Source organism: Oryx dammah, unplaced genomic scaffold (assembly GCF_014754425.2).
Source record: "Oryx dammah isolate SB20612 unplaced genomic scaffold, SCBI_Odam_1.1 HiC_scaffold_25, whole genome shotgun sequence".
In the NCBI taxonomy this organism is placed as follows: domain Eukaryota; kingdom Metazoa; phylum Chordata; class Mammalia; order Artiodactyla; family Bovidae; genus Oryx; species Oryx dammah.
The window spans coordinates 104967972-104983086 of record NW_024070209.1 but is presented as its reverse complement, the minus strand read 5'-3'; the positions used below and the strand labels follow the sequence as shown (position 1 = coordinate 104983086).

Here is a 15115-nt window from a genome sequence, read left to right as displayed (position 1 = left end):
CGTCAGCTGTGCCCGTGCGCGTGGGCCCGTCAGCTGTGCCCGTGCGCATGGGCCCGTCAGCTGTGCCCGTGCGCGTGGGCCCGTCAGCTGTGCTTCCGCCCGGTGTGCCCATGCACTGGGTCACTGGCCTGTCCCGCCGCTCCGTCTCTGTTGCCTGTCTGGCCGCTGTGGCCTTGCAGCAGCCCTGAGTCAGACAGGGGAGCCTCCCATGCTTTTCTTCTCCGTCAAAGTCGTTCTTGGCTTATTCTGGACCCTCTGCATTTGTATATGGATTTCGGAATCAGTTTGTCAGTTTCTACCCCAAAAAGCTGCCTGTGCAGAGGGACGCAGTCAGGGCTCGGGGACCTTTGGCAAATCTGCCTGGAGCCCAGAGGAAGCAGAAGGACACATGATGAGTATGAAAGCCGTAATGAGAACTTCAGAGAGATTCTGTGTCCAGAACAGACCCCACAGCTGTGCAAAGAGTGCCTTCGGGACTCAGAGCAGACTTGTCCACAGAAACGTGACGGCAGGACAGGACTGAAACTCTCAGTAAAATATTTGGAAGATAAACCTGAAGATTCTTCCTAGCCTTTCCAAAGAAGGAAAATCAGAGAGGAAAGGGGTTTCTATTAAAAAAAAAAACCAACAGATTCTGTCAAGAACACCCAGCATCCAAATAATGGGGATTCCAGAAAGAAAGAGGGGAACGTGGAGGAATTCACTCCAGACACAGTCCTGAGAGGATGGTGAGAGACCCACACCACGGCCCAGGACCTTGAACCTCCAGAAAGAGCAGGAGTCGGGCCCCGGGTTCCTGGAGCAGTGAATGCCCAGTGCAAGGGGAGAGCCGCTTCCGACTGTCAGCCCCCCAGTCCAGTGTGAGCTGAAGGGCGCTGTCCCCAGGTCCATTCCCGGCTTCTGGGAGCTGCCCACAGAGTCGCTTTGCCACAGCCTGGAGGCAGGAGAGGTGCAGTGTGACCCAGACAGGGAGGGGCCGTCCCCTTTGCGGTGGGGAGGGGAGTGACTTGTCCTCAGGACAGGTGGCCAAGGCAGCAATCAGACCAGCACGCGTGAACCCACCACCAGTCACACTTGCGTGGCTATCATTCTGTGAAAGCAGCTGGTGCCCAGCGAACTGGACCAAGGATGCCGTCTCTGGGGAGGGGAGCCTTCCATGGTGAGGCCTCTGCGCAGAATGCCTAGAGCTGAATCCTCCAGACGTCACAGTGCAAGATGGTTCTTGGAAACACGGGGCAGATCTGACCCATGTCAGAATTGTTGAGCAGGGGATTGTGATGGACTGCCTTCCTCTGAGCCTTGTAGGAAAACTTGGCTTCTGAGCTGTGCGCATGTATGATGCTGATGAAAATTAAGACCTTGAAATGCATCGGCTGAGAGCAAGCAGTGCCGACCAGAGCCATTGTCTCCCGCAGGCGGTACCCACAGGCGACCCTGCGGCTGGAGAGGCTGAGCCCCAGAGCCCTGGGCCGGCAGGTGCTGCGGCTGCTGGAGCAGTACCACCTGGAGCCCGGTGAGTGAGCCCCCCACACACTGCTCGGGGGCGGGAGCTGGGTGGGTGCTGCTGGGGTTCCGGGGCCCACCGCCCCCCAGCGTTCGGTCTGGTCAGCGTCCGTTCCAGTCTCTTTGCTGCCCTTAGCAGCCTCTCTGCCCTTCTGGGCTGCCCCTGGGGAGTCTGGGCCTCGAGGGTGAGGACCACCGAGCCTGCACAGCACCTCCACCCCTCCCCCACGGCAAGCGCAGCACCCTCATCCTGCGTCTCGGGGACAGACTTACTGACGGTGTCTGGCCTCACGTCATGAGATCATGGAAGCTCTTCTCGCTTCCGGCCCGTGAGTGTTCATTGGAAACAGAGGTGGAATCACGTCAGGTCCCCTTTTTGCCCCCAGAAGCCAGGAATGGACCTGGGGACGGCGTCTTGGGGAGATGGTGAGCACTTCCCCTCTGGCCTGTCGCTGCGGCGGATGGCGTGGACTGACTGCGCGACGTTAGGTGGCGCCGGCTGTCTGCCAGGTTGCGCCGCCCTCTGCACTGCCAGGTCTGGCTTGCCAACCTTGCTTTAACTTAAAGGACTTTGCATGTGTGTCTGTAGCTGAAGCTGGACTCAGACTTCATCTTCCTGAAATGTCTGTTTCCGGCTTTGGGTACAAGATGATGCTGGCCTCTGAAAACAGTTGGATGTCCTTCCTTTTCACGGAGGATGTTTGTAAAAGTTGGAATTCTTTCTTCCTGAGAAGTTTGGTGGAAATGACCTGTGAATCTCGATGGCCTTTCCTTATGGAAACAGGACTCTTGACTCAGCTGTGGCTTTTTCAAGGACTTTGTTTCACTTATGGTTCCAAATGTGCTGCCGTAAGGTGTCCCTAGTAAAGTAACATCCCACTGTGTGTTTATAACGTAGCTTCTTTGTGCATCCACCTGTGGATAGACACTCAGGTGGTTTCCATGCCTCTGCTGTGCACGAAGCTGCAGTCAATGTAGCGGGGGCAGACACCTCTTTGAGGTTTTGGTTCCGTAGCCTGTGAATAAACACCCAGAAGTGGGGTGGCTGGATCGTGTAGTGGTTCCATCTTTAATTTCTTTGAGGAAGCTCCGCCGTGTTTCCCAGAGTGGCGGCAGCGGTTTGCATTCCCATCGACAGTGCACAGCGGGGCTTCCTTGGTGGTGCAGTGGTTAAGACTCTGCACTTCCACCGCAGAAGGCACAGCTTGGATCCCTGGCAGAAAACTATGATCTTGTAGGCTGAGCAGCCAAAAAAAACCACAAGGACTCCCCTCTCCTCACATCCTCACCAGCATTTGTTATTTATTGGTTTTGATGTGGCGGTTCTGACAGTTGTGAGCTGGTGCCTCTTTGTATTTTGACTTGCGTTTCCCCTGGAGGTTAGGGATGTCGAACATCTTTTCTTGGCCTGTTGGCCATCTCTGTATTTTCCTTGGGAAAATGTCTCTTTAGTTCCTCTGCTTGTTTTTAAAATTCAGATTATTGGGGCTTTTTTTGCTACTAAATTCTATGAGTTCTTTACATAGTTTGACTGTTAACCTCTTATCTGTACATAGTTTGCAAATATTTTCTCCCACTCCAGAGGTTTCCTTTCATTTGGTTGCTACTGATTCTGTTGCCCTGAGTTTGGTGATTTTGATCCTGTCAGTTGTATGCCCTGCTCAACCCACTACACTGAATCTTAGGCCTTCTTTCTTCTTGAGTATATACCCCAAGTTTCAGTAGGCATTACTTCTATTATTGTTCAGCTCGAGATCTCGAGATTTAATTTCCATTATAATTTTTTTCTTTTACCTATAAAGGAACTAGCAGTGTGTTTGTAATTTCCAGGCTGTGACATTTTCGGTTCTCCATTCATCTCACTGTGATTAGAGGCCATGCTTGCTGTGATGTCAGCCCTCTGACTGGGTTGAAATATGTTGTTGAGAAGAAATCTAACTTCTCACCTTTGGAAGCAGTCTCTCCTCCTCTGGGCACTTTTAGTATCTTCTCTTTGTCTTTGGTGTTCTGCAGTTTCACTGTGAGGAGACTCATTGGAGGTTTCTCTTTATTTTTACTTGGGATTTATGGGACTTTGGGATCTATGGATTGGTGTCTTCAATCCGTCCTGGGAGTTTTCAGTCATCATTTCTTTTGGATATCGCCTGTTCCTCCTTCCTTGCTCTGGCCTCTTCTCTGCATATATGTTGAGTCCATGCTGTTTTTGCTGTGCAGCTGCCCTCCTGGTGTGGGCCTCGGAGTGGACAGACCCTGTGCCCTCTGTGGGAGGGCAGGCAGACATGGTGCAGGGTGGGGACTGCTCGCCCCTCTGCCCTGAGTGCACTCGGCCCTCTATTCCTGGGCCTGAGTCTGGGTGGGGCCCCCAGCCATCTGGCAGAGTCAGCAGGACCGGCCGGAGGTGGATGGCTGAGTCTGGCTCACCTGCAACTTTTCCTTTAAAAGATCTGTTTCCCAGAGGAGTGTGTGGGTTTTGATGAACCAGGCAGTACAGAGGAGGCCTGAGGGTCATACTGTATCCATAGGCTTTTAACAAAGTATCTTATTGGCAAAGTGATGTGTAACATTGTAGAGACTTCAGGAAGGCTGGTTTCTGTCTGGAGGGAGACTTAATTCTGCAACGGTTCTGGCTGCCTTTTCCCCCTTCCTGACCATTTTCTCCTGCTGCAAACAATTCGTTCATCCATCCCTTCCTCCTGCAGTCTTGTCCCCAGCAGCCTGTGGGGCACAGGTCTGGAGCCCTTGGCATCCTGCATTCCTGCCCCGGCTGGAAAGGGGAGAGAAGAATGCTGGGTGGTGGGCAGGCCCTGGCCCCAGGCAGCCCTGACCTCTGCACTCTTGGACAGCGCCCCTGCAGTGAGGGTGCTCCTCGAGCTGGTTGCAGGGTGCTGACTGGGGCGGCCACACCCCTCCAGAACAGGGGGTCCTGGTCAGGGTCTGGTGGAGGCCTGCAGGTAGGCAGGCTCCGTGGTCAGCACCCCCCTAGACCAGCAGGCTTCAAGGAAAGCTGGCCCCAGGAGGGAGAAGCAGCAGCTGGTAGGAGGACAGGGGGTGAGTGGACAGTGGGCACCCTTCCAAGGCCCCCTTGGACTCTGAACAGAATGTGAAGGTGAAGCTGACAGGTCAGCATAGTTTGTAAACACAGAGCAAGACGAGCCCCTTTCTCAAGAAACTCACGTTGGGGCGTGGGGAGAAACAAAAGCTCCAGCTGCCTGGAAAAAATGCAAGAAAGCCCCAAGAGGTGGCAGGGAGGGCAGGCCGGGGGCTCCGGTGCCTGGCCCGGGGCAGGGCGTCTTCCTTTACAGCCAGAGTGAAGGCCTCTTGCCAGGAATGTGCTGGGTTGGGGAGGGGCAGGAAGACAGCGGGAGCCCCCCAGCCCCAGCCCACACTTGCTTGTCCACCCAGCCCGGCCGGGGTCCACCCTCTCTTTCAGCCCTGTGTCCCAACGTGGTCACTCAGCAGCGCCTGGCTGCCCTGCGGTACCTGTGTTACAAGCGGCTGGTGGAGGTGCGTGGCCCAGGGCGGGGCGGAGGGAGCTCTGAGTGAGGCCTGCTCTCTGCTCCCAGAGCTGCTGATAGAAAAGCTCACACTGGTGTCTACTTTTGCAGAGAAGCATGTCCCGGGAGAGCTGGGCTGAGCTGGTGCAGGTGAGCTCGGAGGTCCCGGCACATGATGACCCGCCGTGGGGCAGGGTGGGACACAGTCGGAATCGCCAAGGGTCCAGGATCCTCCATCCCCCCCGCCCGTGGACAGAGCTCCCAGGTGCTAGAGGGAGAGAGGTTCACCAAGAGAAAATTCTAGACTGTCCTCGGGCGCCCTGCTCGCCATGGCTCTGTGATCCGAGGCCTGGGGTGCCCACAGACCCTGAGAAGGAGGCAGCTGCCCCTTGGGGTGATACGGGGACACAGGGCCAGACTGGAGGTCCAGTCCCAGGCCAGAGACTGCCATCCTCTCAGGACACTGGCCTGCAGCCTGTGGCCCCAGTCCTGAGCTGGAGGCTGGGGTAATCATGGTGCAGAACCGTCCCCAGCTCCGGGCAAAGTGGCCTGGGAGGAAGGTGGGCTCTTGGGAGGGCTGGGGGGCCGTGTGCGGGGTACTCCACAGTGGTCAGGAACCAGAGACCCTCCTGCTGAGCGCCCGTGCGGAGTCTGCCAGTGGAGGGCGGTGCTGAGCCACCCCACCCCTGCCCTCCCCCCAACCCGAGTGACCGGCTGGGGCTGGTGAGTCATCAGAGAGGAACGCGGACCCCCGGGCAAGGCCCGGAAGGCCGGTCCCCCCTGGGTGCCAAGGCCGAGCCGGCCGGAAGGGCAGCGGACATCCTGAAGAATGTGGAGGGGTTTCCACTTATTGTCGTCCACGTGGGAACCCGCAGCCTGCGGGAAGCGGCCACCGAGGCTGCTGGGGACAGAGCCACGTGGGGAAGTGCTGGCAGGGGCCCCTCAGGAGGGTGGGGGCCACAGTGGCCTGTGGCCCCGAGGAGCCCCCACCCCCACCAGGACCTCTATAGGCCGTGGGGGCCTTCAGACAGATGGACAGACAGGACACGTGGCCTCAGGAGCCCTCACGGCCCCTGCCTCCCTGAAGACAAGTGGAGGCCCTGCGGCCTCTCCTCCCCCAGCACAGTGGTGCCAAGGCTGGGGGGGTGAGCAGGTGTGCAGGGGAGATGCGGGCGGAGACGAGGGCCAAGGAGAGGGTGCCCTGGGAGGCGGCGCTGGCCCAAGCCAGCTCGGCCACCATGAGCCTCAGCCATGGGGGCTGCTGGTCTCCAGAGGAAAGCCTCCTCCTTGTGAAGGGCCCCAGGGCCTGAGCGGGGAGGTCGGGGCCAGGCGTGAGGGGAGGTGGGGGCCGGTCTGAGGGGAGGTCGGGGCCGGTCTGAGGGGTGCTCTTGGTCTGGGGCTGACAGGATGGGCCCATCCCTTGGGGCCAGCCCTGTGGAGCAGCCCGCACCCCGTCCCCCAGGGCCTGGTGGGGCAGGACGAGTGTCTGCAGCAGAAGCTGCTGCAGCTGCTGGCCTCTCAGGAAGATGTGGCTGCGGTCGCCCAGTGCGCCCTGGACCTCTCGTTGCCTGAGGAGCAACTCCCAGCCACAGTAGTGGCAGAAATGAGCCAACTCAGGCTCCAGGAGAGGTGAGCATCCCCCAGGCGCCGGGGGTGGGGGACCAGAAGGAGGACACGCCCTTGGGCCCCTACCCTTGGAAAGTAACTGGGGGCTGGCAGTGAGAAGTAGGGAGGGCCGAGGAGGGGCGCAGGGCGTGTGCGCGGCCTGCAGACACACAGGCAGGTCCTGCCCCTCCTCAGGGTCCAGCAAAGACCCAGCGGCCGGGTGCCTCAGCCGGGCCACATAGCCCCCGGAGAGAACCCGGAGGGGCCTGGGGAACTGGCCGTTCCCAGTGTGCGAGGGCAGAGGCGTGGGAAGCACAGCCCGAAGGCCCCGGGCACATACCGGCCTTGAGGGCTCCCCCGGCCGTGCAGCCAGCTGGGGTGGTCCAGGGGGGCGGCAGGGGCTCTGCAGCTCTGCTCCTCCCCAGGACGGCCAAGGCACCTTCCGAGGACAGGCGGGATGACTGCTACCAGCTGCCCATCGCCAGGGAGGGCATCCACTTCCTGGCCTCCTGGGAGGAGCTGGCCGGGCACGAGGACACGCTCCTGCAGGTGTGTGCCCGGCCCCCTCGGGCGGCGGGCATCAGGGGCTGCTCACCACAGCCTCCGGGGGCTCCAGCCACTCTGGCATGCACAGCTGGGCAAGCCCTCCCCACAGAGGCCGCCTCCCCTGGACTGCAGCGTTCGCCTCGCCGCTCCAACCAGCCCCTCTGTCTGCAGCCGGGCCAGGTGGTCGGTGTGGACCTGGAGTGGAGACCGTCTTTCGGTGCAGGCGGCCGGCCCCGGGTGTCGCTCATGCAGGTGGCCGTGGAGGGCCGTGTGTTCTTGCTGGACCTGCCCCGGCTCTCGAGTCCTGCGGGAGGGCAGGCACCCCGCGCCTTCTCCCAGCTGGTGTCTCGGCTGCTCTCAGACCCCTCGATCACCAAGCTGGGTGAGTGGCTCCCGCCATCGCCCCAGCCCTGCCGGACCCGGGGGACTGGCCTCTCCCTCGGCCCCCGTCACAGCGGCATCCCCCCACTGCAGGTTACGGGATGGCGGGGGACCTGCGGAGCCTGGGTGTGTCCTACCCAGCCCTGGCGCAGGCCGGGCAGCAGCTGCAGGGCGGCCTGGACCTGCTACAGGTGCACAGGCAGGTCAGCACTGGGGGTGCACTGGGGGCTCCCTGCTCTGCGGAGCCGCCCGCACAGCGGCGCCCGGCAGCAGTCTCACTGAGGACTTGTTCCTGCCTGGGCCCAGCCCTGATCCCTGGCCCCAGGTCACCAGGGACCCAGAGTACAGGGTCCCCCAGGAGAGAGTGTTGCCACACATCCCCACACTCCCCAGGGCGAGCCTGGCTCGGCCCCTGCCTCCAGGATTCTCAGCACACCCCTGGGGGTTAAACTGTGGGCCCCAGAGCTGACCGGTGGGTGGGTGACCCCGGCCCTGAGACCCCGAGACAGCCTGCTTGGGCCTCCGGCACCCCCTCTCGGGACACTGTCCATCATGGCGCGCACAGGGCCTGTCCAGGGCCCCCCGTGGGGCAGCCGGCCGTGGGCAGTGCTGTCCGCCCTCCAGGGCAAGTGCCTCACCCCCAGGGGGTGCTGTCTTGCAGATGCGGGTGGCGGGCAGGCCAGCCCCGGCCGTGGACGGGGCCGCAGGGCCTCGGGGCCTCAGCCTTCTGGTGCAGCAGGTGCTGGGCAAGCCCCTGGACAAGACACAGCAGCTCTCCAACTGGGACCGGCGGCCACTAGGAGAGGGGCAGCTGGTCTATGCAGGTGGGCACCCCCTCTCCTGCCCCTCGACCCCACACGCCCCACACTGGAGGCTGAGGCTGACCTTGCCCACCCTAGCTGCGGATGCCTACTGCCTGCTGGAGGTGTTCTGGGCGCTGTGCAGAGAGCCTGCCCGCTTCCACCTGCCAGGGGCCCTGCCCTGGAGCGTGGGGCTGGGACGCAGCAAGAGACGTGGGACTTGGGAGCCAGCCCTGCAGAAGGCCTCGGCCTCCCCCTGGCAAGTAGGTGAAGCCCCCTAGGCCCTTTGTCAGGATTCTCATGGGAAGAACCGCTCTCCTTAAGACTGGGACCTCACAGGGTTGGAGACCTGGAGTAGGGGTTGGGGTGAGCCATCCGGGGGCTTGTGTCCATCCACATTGGACCCTCTGCCCCAAAGGAAGGGAAGCAGGGGGTTAGGGTCCTACGAGAGGGGGGGTCCCCAGCCTGGCATGCCCCCCACCAACATCCAGGGCAGCCTCTGGCTATGTCCCCGTGTGCCCCAGAGACCCTGGCCCACTCCAGTGTGCACCCCACCCCCAGGAGACATGTGCCAGCCCCCTGAGATCCTGGGTGGTCTAGGGTTGTGTTTCCTGCTTTTATGTACTGAGTACACATCGCTCGCAGGAGCTGAGCGCCCTGGGAGCCCTCCCTCCCCGCCTGCCCCCTGCCCCCTGCCCCCTGCCCCCTGCCCGGCCCAGGGCTCGGGACCAGACGCTGCGGCTGCTGAGCCAGGCTCTGTTGCAGGAGCACTTGCCTGAGGCCGCGGCCCCCGAGGTCCCAGCCCGGGCCTTCCGCGTGGTGTGTGACAGCATGCTGGCGGGGCTGGGGCGGACCCTCCGCTGTCTGGGTGTCGACGTGCGGGTGCTGCACTCTGGCGAGGACCACCGGCAGGCCGCCGAGGTGAGCGGGCCCGGGGGTGGGGGTGTGTTCGTGGCGGCAGCAGCGCCCCAGCTACGTGCCCCCCACCCCGAGGTGGGGCAAGGCTCCCCCGGTTGCCGGGTTGGAGACCTTTGTAGCTGTCTGGCGCCTGTGGTCTGCAGGCTCCTTTCGGGGGTGGGCCGGGTGCGGGCAGACCCTGGGTGCTCCCGGCCCCTGCTCACACCCGGGGGACGGGGGGAACACAAGCCCCAGGGCCCTGCTGAACACAGGCAGAGGTCTCAGAATTCAGGAGTGAGGACGTGACCGGTAAACGTTCTTTACTGGGTTCACTGAGATGCGGTTCCTTCTCCCCACAATTCACAGTGTGCTTTGCGCAGCTATCTCCACGGTGGCTTCTGGACCCTGTTCGTTCCCCCACCCCCCCCTGAAGCGGCCCCTTCCAGGCTCCGCCCCCTCCCGGCCAGGCTCCGCCCCCGACAGGCTCCGCCCCGGTCCCGCCCCCGGCGCTGGCAGCCTGACTTCCGGCTGCTCTGGGTGTTGCCTGCCCGGGGACTTGTGCTCGTGGCCTCTTGGTCCTGGCTTCTTTCACGAACGTGGTGTTTCCCAGGCTCGTGTGCGTTGTCGCATCTGTCAGAGCTTCAGCCCTTTTTACAACCAAATAACGTTCCATCGGATGGAGCGCAGTGGACCCATCCGCCGGGTGCTGATGGGCACCCAGGCTGCTGTGACTTGTGCAGCCACGAAAGAGTACAGTGGCGGCCAGGTCGATGTTACGTAGTTACTTGTGGTTTCTCTTATGCGTTTGGACACCTTCTTCTGGGAAGGGTCCCCAGGCTCAGCAAGCGGGTGACTGGGGCATGGGGCGGGGAGGGGATGGTGGGGGGAGTCGGGCCTGAGCTTGGCAGGCGGCCCTTCCCTGAACACTGCACAGCCTGCTGGATGTTTCGGCAGCCTTCCCACCCCTGCTAACGAGGAAGCTGGGGCCGGAAGAACAGAGGGGCTGCAGAGGTAGAGCCAGGAGGGAGCTGTCTGCCTCCTGAGTCGGCCCCCACGTACATGAGAGGCTGTCCACCTTCCTCAGCCCTGGCCCCTCACAGCCAGCTCTTCCGGAGGCCTGGTCCTGGCTCCCAGGGAAGGAGGCGTGATCGTGTCAAGAGTGGCTCTGGCCGCTGTCCCTGTCGGAAACCCTTCAGTCCTCCTGCTGGGGGTTGTTTCTAGCTTACAGAGGCTGAGATGAGAAGGCCAGCCTGGCTTCCTGAGGACCCCAGACGAGACGTCAGCAGTCACGGGGCAGGGAGCACAGGGCACCCCCAGAGCCTGGCCCCTCCCACCCCCGCAGAACTTGGTTTGAGTTCACGCTTAAGTGACTGCAGCCACAGAGGCAACCAGTGGATGCGGGAGCCCGGAGCTGGTGCTGCTGTAACGGGTGCCTCAGACGCAGCAGGGCCGCGGGAGGGGCAGAGTCTGGGGACCTGCTGGGGTCAGCACAGCCCAGGTGGAAGGTAATACTGTCACCTGTATGTGTCACTCACGAAGCGTTCTGGACAGCGGGGCGATGTGCCCACCTCTCTCGCACCTGTGACACTCTCTCGTGCAGGTGGAGCCCTCTGGCATTTCCTGGAGACACTGTCTCTAGCCAGAGGCCCACGACGGCCCTGGATGTCCTCTCTTCTGTGGCTCTTTCCCAACCACGCGTTTCCTTTGCAAACTCCCGAGGAGGTGACCTGGCTGTGTTGTTCAGCAGGGTTACCCTGTGGGTTTTGTATCCTGTGATGAGCTCCGTTAACACTACAGTTCACTTCAGTTCAGTCGCTCAGTCGTGTCCGACTCTTTGCGACTCCATGAATTGCAGCACGCCAGGCCTCCCTGTCCATCACCAGCTCCCGGAGTTCACTCAGACTCACGTCCATCGAGTCCGTGATGCCATCCAGCCATCTCATCCTCGGTTGTCCCCTTCTCCTCCTGCCCCCAATCCCTCCCAGCATCAGAGTCTTTTCCAAGGAGTCAACTCTTCTCATGAAGTGGCCAAAGTACTGGAGCTTCAGCTTTAGCATCATTCCTTCCAAAGAACTCCCAGGATTGATCTCCCTCAGAATGGACTGGTTGGATCTCCTTGCAGTCCAAGGGACTCTCAGGAGTCTTCTCCAACACCACAGTTCAAAAGCATCAATTCTTCAGCGCTCAGCCTTCTTCACAGTCCAACTCTCACATCCATACATGACCACAGGAAAAACCATAGCCTTGACTAGACGGACCTTAGTCGGCAAAGTAATGTCTCTGCTTTTGAATATACTATCTAGGTTGGTCATAACTTTTCTTCCAAGGAATAAGCGTCTTTTAATTTCATGGCTGCAGTCACAATGTGCAGTGATTTTGGAGCCCAAAAAAATAAAGTCTGACACTGTTTCCACTGTTTCCCCATCTATTTCCCATGAAGTGATGGGACCGGATGCCATGATCTTCGTTTTCTGAATGTTGAGATTTAAGCCAACCTTTCACTCTCCTCTTTCACTTTCATCAAGAGGCTTTTTAGCTCCTCTTCACTTTCTGCCATAAGGGTAGTGTCATCTGCATATCTGAGGTCACTGATATTTCTCTCGGCAATCTTGACTCCAGCTTGTGTTTCTTCCAGTCCAGTGTTTCTCATGATATACTCTGCATAGAAGTTAAATAAGCAGGGTGACAATATACAGCCTTGACGTACTCCTTTTCCTATTTGGAACCAGTCTGTTGTTCCATGTCCAGTTCTAACTGTTGCTTCCTGACCTGTATACAGATTTCTCAAGAAGCAGGTCAGGTGGTCTGGTATTCCCATCTCTTTCAGAATTTTCCACAGTTTATTGTGATCCACACAGTCAAAGGCTTTGGCATAGTCAATAAAGTAGAAATAGATGTTTTTCTGGAACTCTCTTGCTTTTTCCATGATCCAGCACATGTTGGCAATTTGATCTCTGGTTCCTCTGCCTTTTCTAAATCCAGCTTGAACATCAGGGAGTTCATGGTTCACGTATTGCTGAAGCCTGGCTTGGAGAATTTTGAGCATTACTTTACTAGCATGTGAGATGAGTGCAACTGTGAGGTAGTTTGAGCATTCTTTGGCATTGCCTTTCTTTGGGATTGGAATGAAAACACCTTTTCCAGTCCTTGGCCACTGCTGAGTTTTCCAAACTTGCTGGCATATTGAGTGCAGCACTTTCACAGCATCATCTTTCCGGATTTGAAATAGTTCAACTGGAATTCCATCACCTCCACTAGCTTTTATCATAGTGATGCTTTCTAAGGCCCACTTGACTTCACATTCCAGGATGTCTGGCTCTAGGTGAGTGATCACACCATCGTGATTATCTTGGTCGTGAAGATCTTTTTTGCACAGTTCTTCTGTGTATTCTTGCCACCTCTTCTTAATATCTTCTGCTTCTGTTAGGTCCAGACCATTTCTGTCCTTTATCGAGCCCATCTTTGCATGAAATGTTCCCTTGGTGTCTCTGATTTTCTTGAAGAGATCTCTAGTCTTTCCCATTCTGTTGTTTTCCTCTATTTCTTTGCATTGATCACTGAAGAAGGCTTTCTTATCTCTTCTTGCTATTCTTTGGAACTCTGCATTCAGATGCTTATATCTTTCCTTTTCTCCTTTGCTTTTTGCTTTTCTTCTTTTCACAGCTATTTGTAAGGCCTCCCCAGACAGCCATTTTGCTTTTTTGCATTTCTTTTCCATGGGGATGGTCTTGATCCCTGTCTCCTGTACAATGTCACAAACCTCATTCCATAGTTCATCAGGCACTCTATCTATCAGATCTAGGCCCTTAAATCTATTTCTTTTTTTTTTTTTCCTTAAATCTATTTCTCACTTCCACTGTATAATCATAAGGGATTTGATTTAGGTCATACCTGAATGGTCTAGTGCTTTCCCCTACTTTCTTCAATTTCAGTCTGAATTTGGTAATAAGGAGTTCATGATCTGAGCCACAGTCAGCTCCTGGTCTTGTTTTTGTTGACTGTATAGAGCTTCTCCATCTTTGGCTGCAGAGAATATAATCAGTCTGATTTCGGTGTTGACCATCTGGTGATGTCCACGTGTAGAGTCTTCTCTTGTGTTGTTGGAAGAGGGAGTTTGCTATGACCAGTGCATTTTCTTGGCAGAACTCTTATTAGTCTTTGCCCTGCTTCATTCTGCATTCCAAGGCCAAATTTGCCTGTTACTCCAGGTCTTTCTTGACTTCCTACTTTTGCATTCCAGTCCCCTATAATGAAAAGGACATCTTTTTTGGGTGTTAGTTCTAAAAGGTCTTAACCGTTCAACTTCAGCTTCTTCAGCGTTACTGGTTGGGGCATAGACTTGGATTACCATGATACTGAATGGTTTGCCTTGGAGATGAACAGAGGTCATTCTGTCATTTTTGAGATTGCATCCAAGTACTGCATTTCAGACTCTCTTGTTGACCATGATGGCTACTCCATTTCTCCTGAGGGATTCCTGCCCGCAGTCATAGATATAATGGTCATCTGAGTTAAATTCACCCATTCCAGTCCATTTTAGTTCGCTGATTCCTAGAATGTCGACGTTCACTCTTGCCATCTCCTGTTTGACCACTTCCAATTTGCCTTGCTTCATGGCCCTGACATTCCAGGTTCCTATGCAATACTGCTCTTTACAGCATCGGATCTTGCTTCTATCACCAGTCACATCCACAGCTGGGTATTGTTTTTGCTTTGGCTCCATCCCTTCGTTCTTTCTGTAGTTATTTCTCCACTGATCTCCAGTAGCATATTGGGCACCTACTGACCTGGGGAGTTCCTCTTTTGGTATCCTATCATTTTGCCTTTTCATACTGTTCATGGGGTTCTCAAGACAAGAATACTGAAGTGGTTTGCCACTCCCTTCTCCAGTGGACCACATTCTGTCAGACCTCTCCATCATGACCCACCCGTCTTGGGTTTCCCTGCAGGCATGGCTTGGTTTCATTGAGTTAGATGAGGCTGTGGTCCTAGTGTGATTAGATTGACTAGTTTTCTGTGAGTATGGTTTCAGTGTGTCTGTCCTCTGATGCCCTCTTACAACACCTACTATCTTCCTTGGGTTTCTCTTACCTTGGGCGTGGGGTATCTCTTCACGGCGGCTCCAGCAAAGGACAGCCGCTGCTCCTTACCTTGGACGAGGGGTAAGGAGCAGCGGCTCCCTTAGCACTTATCAACATGCTTTTAAAGAAAGCCAGCACCACTGGCGAGGGAAGGGAGGAGGCTCCCACCCCCGCAGCAGAAGCTCGGGGGCTGTGTCCGCACTTGCAGGGAGCAGACCTTTCAAGGATGAGCCTGGGCACCGGCCAAGGATCGGCCAGGCTGCACTAAGGTGCCTCCCCGTCCTCCTGCTGCTTGGGGTCAAGTGAGTCAGTAGAGTCCACCGCGTAGAGAGCCATCCACCAGCAAAGAGGAACCGGGCGTGACGACTGGGGAGGTTTGCAGCCCGAGCAGATGCAGGCAGAGGCCAAAGTTCAGTGGTGGATGGCTCCCTCGGGCGCGGGCAGGAGCTGAGGAGCGTGCAGTGTTGCTGAGCAGCCACCTGTCTGGCGGGAGCTGGAGTGGGAGCAGGTCCACCTGGGCGGGCGCCGCTCCGCTCAGGGTCTGCCTGATGGCCCCACCCTCTCCCACCGTCTGCGGCCAGTTCCTTGCAGCAAACCTCAGTGTGCCTCTGGCTGGCCCCGCTGCCCCAGGGACCCAACGGACAGGGGCACCAGGACAGACGCATCCCCGAGGCTCATCTGAGCGGCTCCGGTGTCCCGCACCTGGGCCACTGACCTGGTGGATTCAGGGCACTAAGGACCTGTCTCCACGGGTAAAGGGGTCACTAGTGTCCCTGGCCTTTTGTGGCCTTGCTCCTCAGAACGTGGC

At 57.8% G+C, this 15115-nt stretch overlaps 1 protein-coding gene across 1 annotated transcript in view; it reads left to right on the top strand.

Moving 5' to 3' along the window:
• EXD3 (exonuclease 3'-5' domain containing 3) overlaps nucleotides 1-15115 on the top strand; it is a 68492-nt gene that overhangs the window by 33342 nt on the left and 20035 nt on the right. Inside the window, exons 9-18 of the mRNA XM_040225650.1 lie at nucleotides 1416-1513; nucleotides 4934-5007; nucleotides 5109-5147; nucleotides 6460-6626; nucleotides 7028-7151; nucleotides 7320-7530; nucleotides 7623-7732; nucleotides 8191-8353; nucleotides 8429-8592; nucleotides 9095-9250. Of these exons, the coding sequence (XP_040081584.1) occupies nucleotides 1416-1513; nucleotides 4934-5007; nucleotides 5109-5147; nucleotides 6460-6626; nucleotides 7028-7151; nucleotides 7320-7530; nucleotides 7623-7732; nucleotides 8191-8353; nucleotides 8429-8592; nucleotides 9095-9250 (1306 nt within the window). The remainder of the gene's footprint in view (nucleotides 1-1415; nucleotides 1514-4933; nucleotides 5008-5108; nucleotides 5148-6459; nucleotides 6627-7027; nucleotides 7152-7319; nucleotides 7531-7622; nucleotides 7733-8190; nucleotides 8354-8428; nucleotides 8593-9094; nucleotides 9251-15115) is intronic.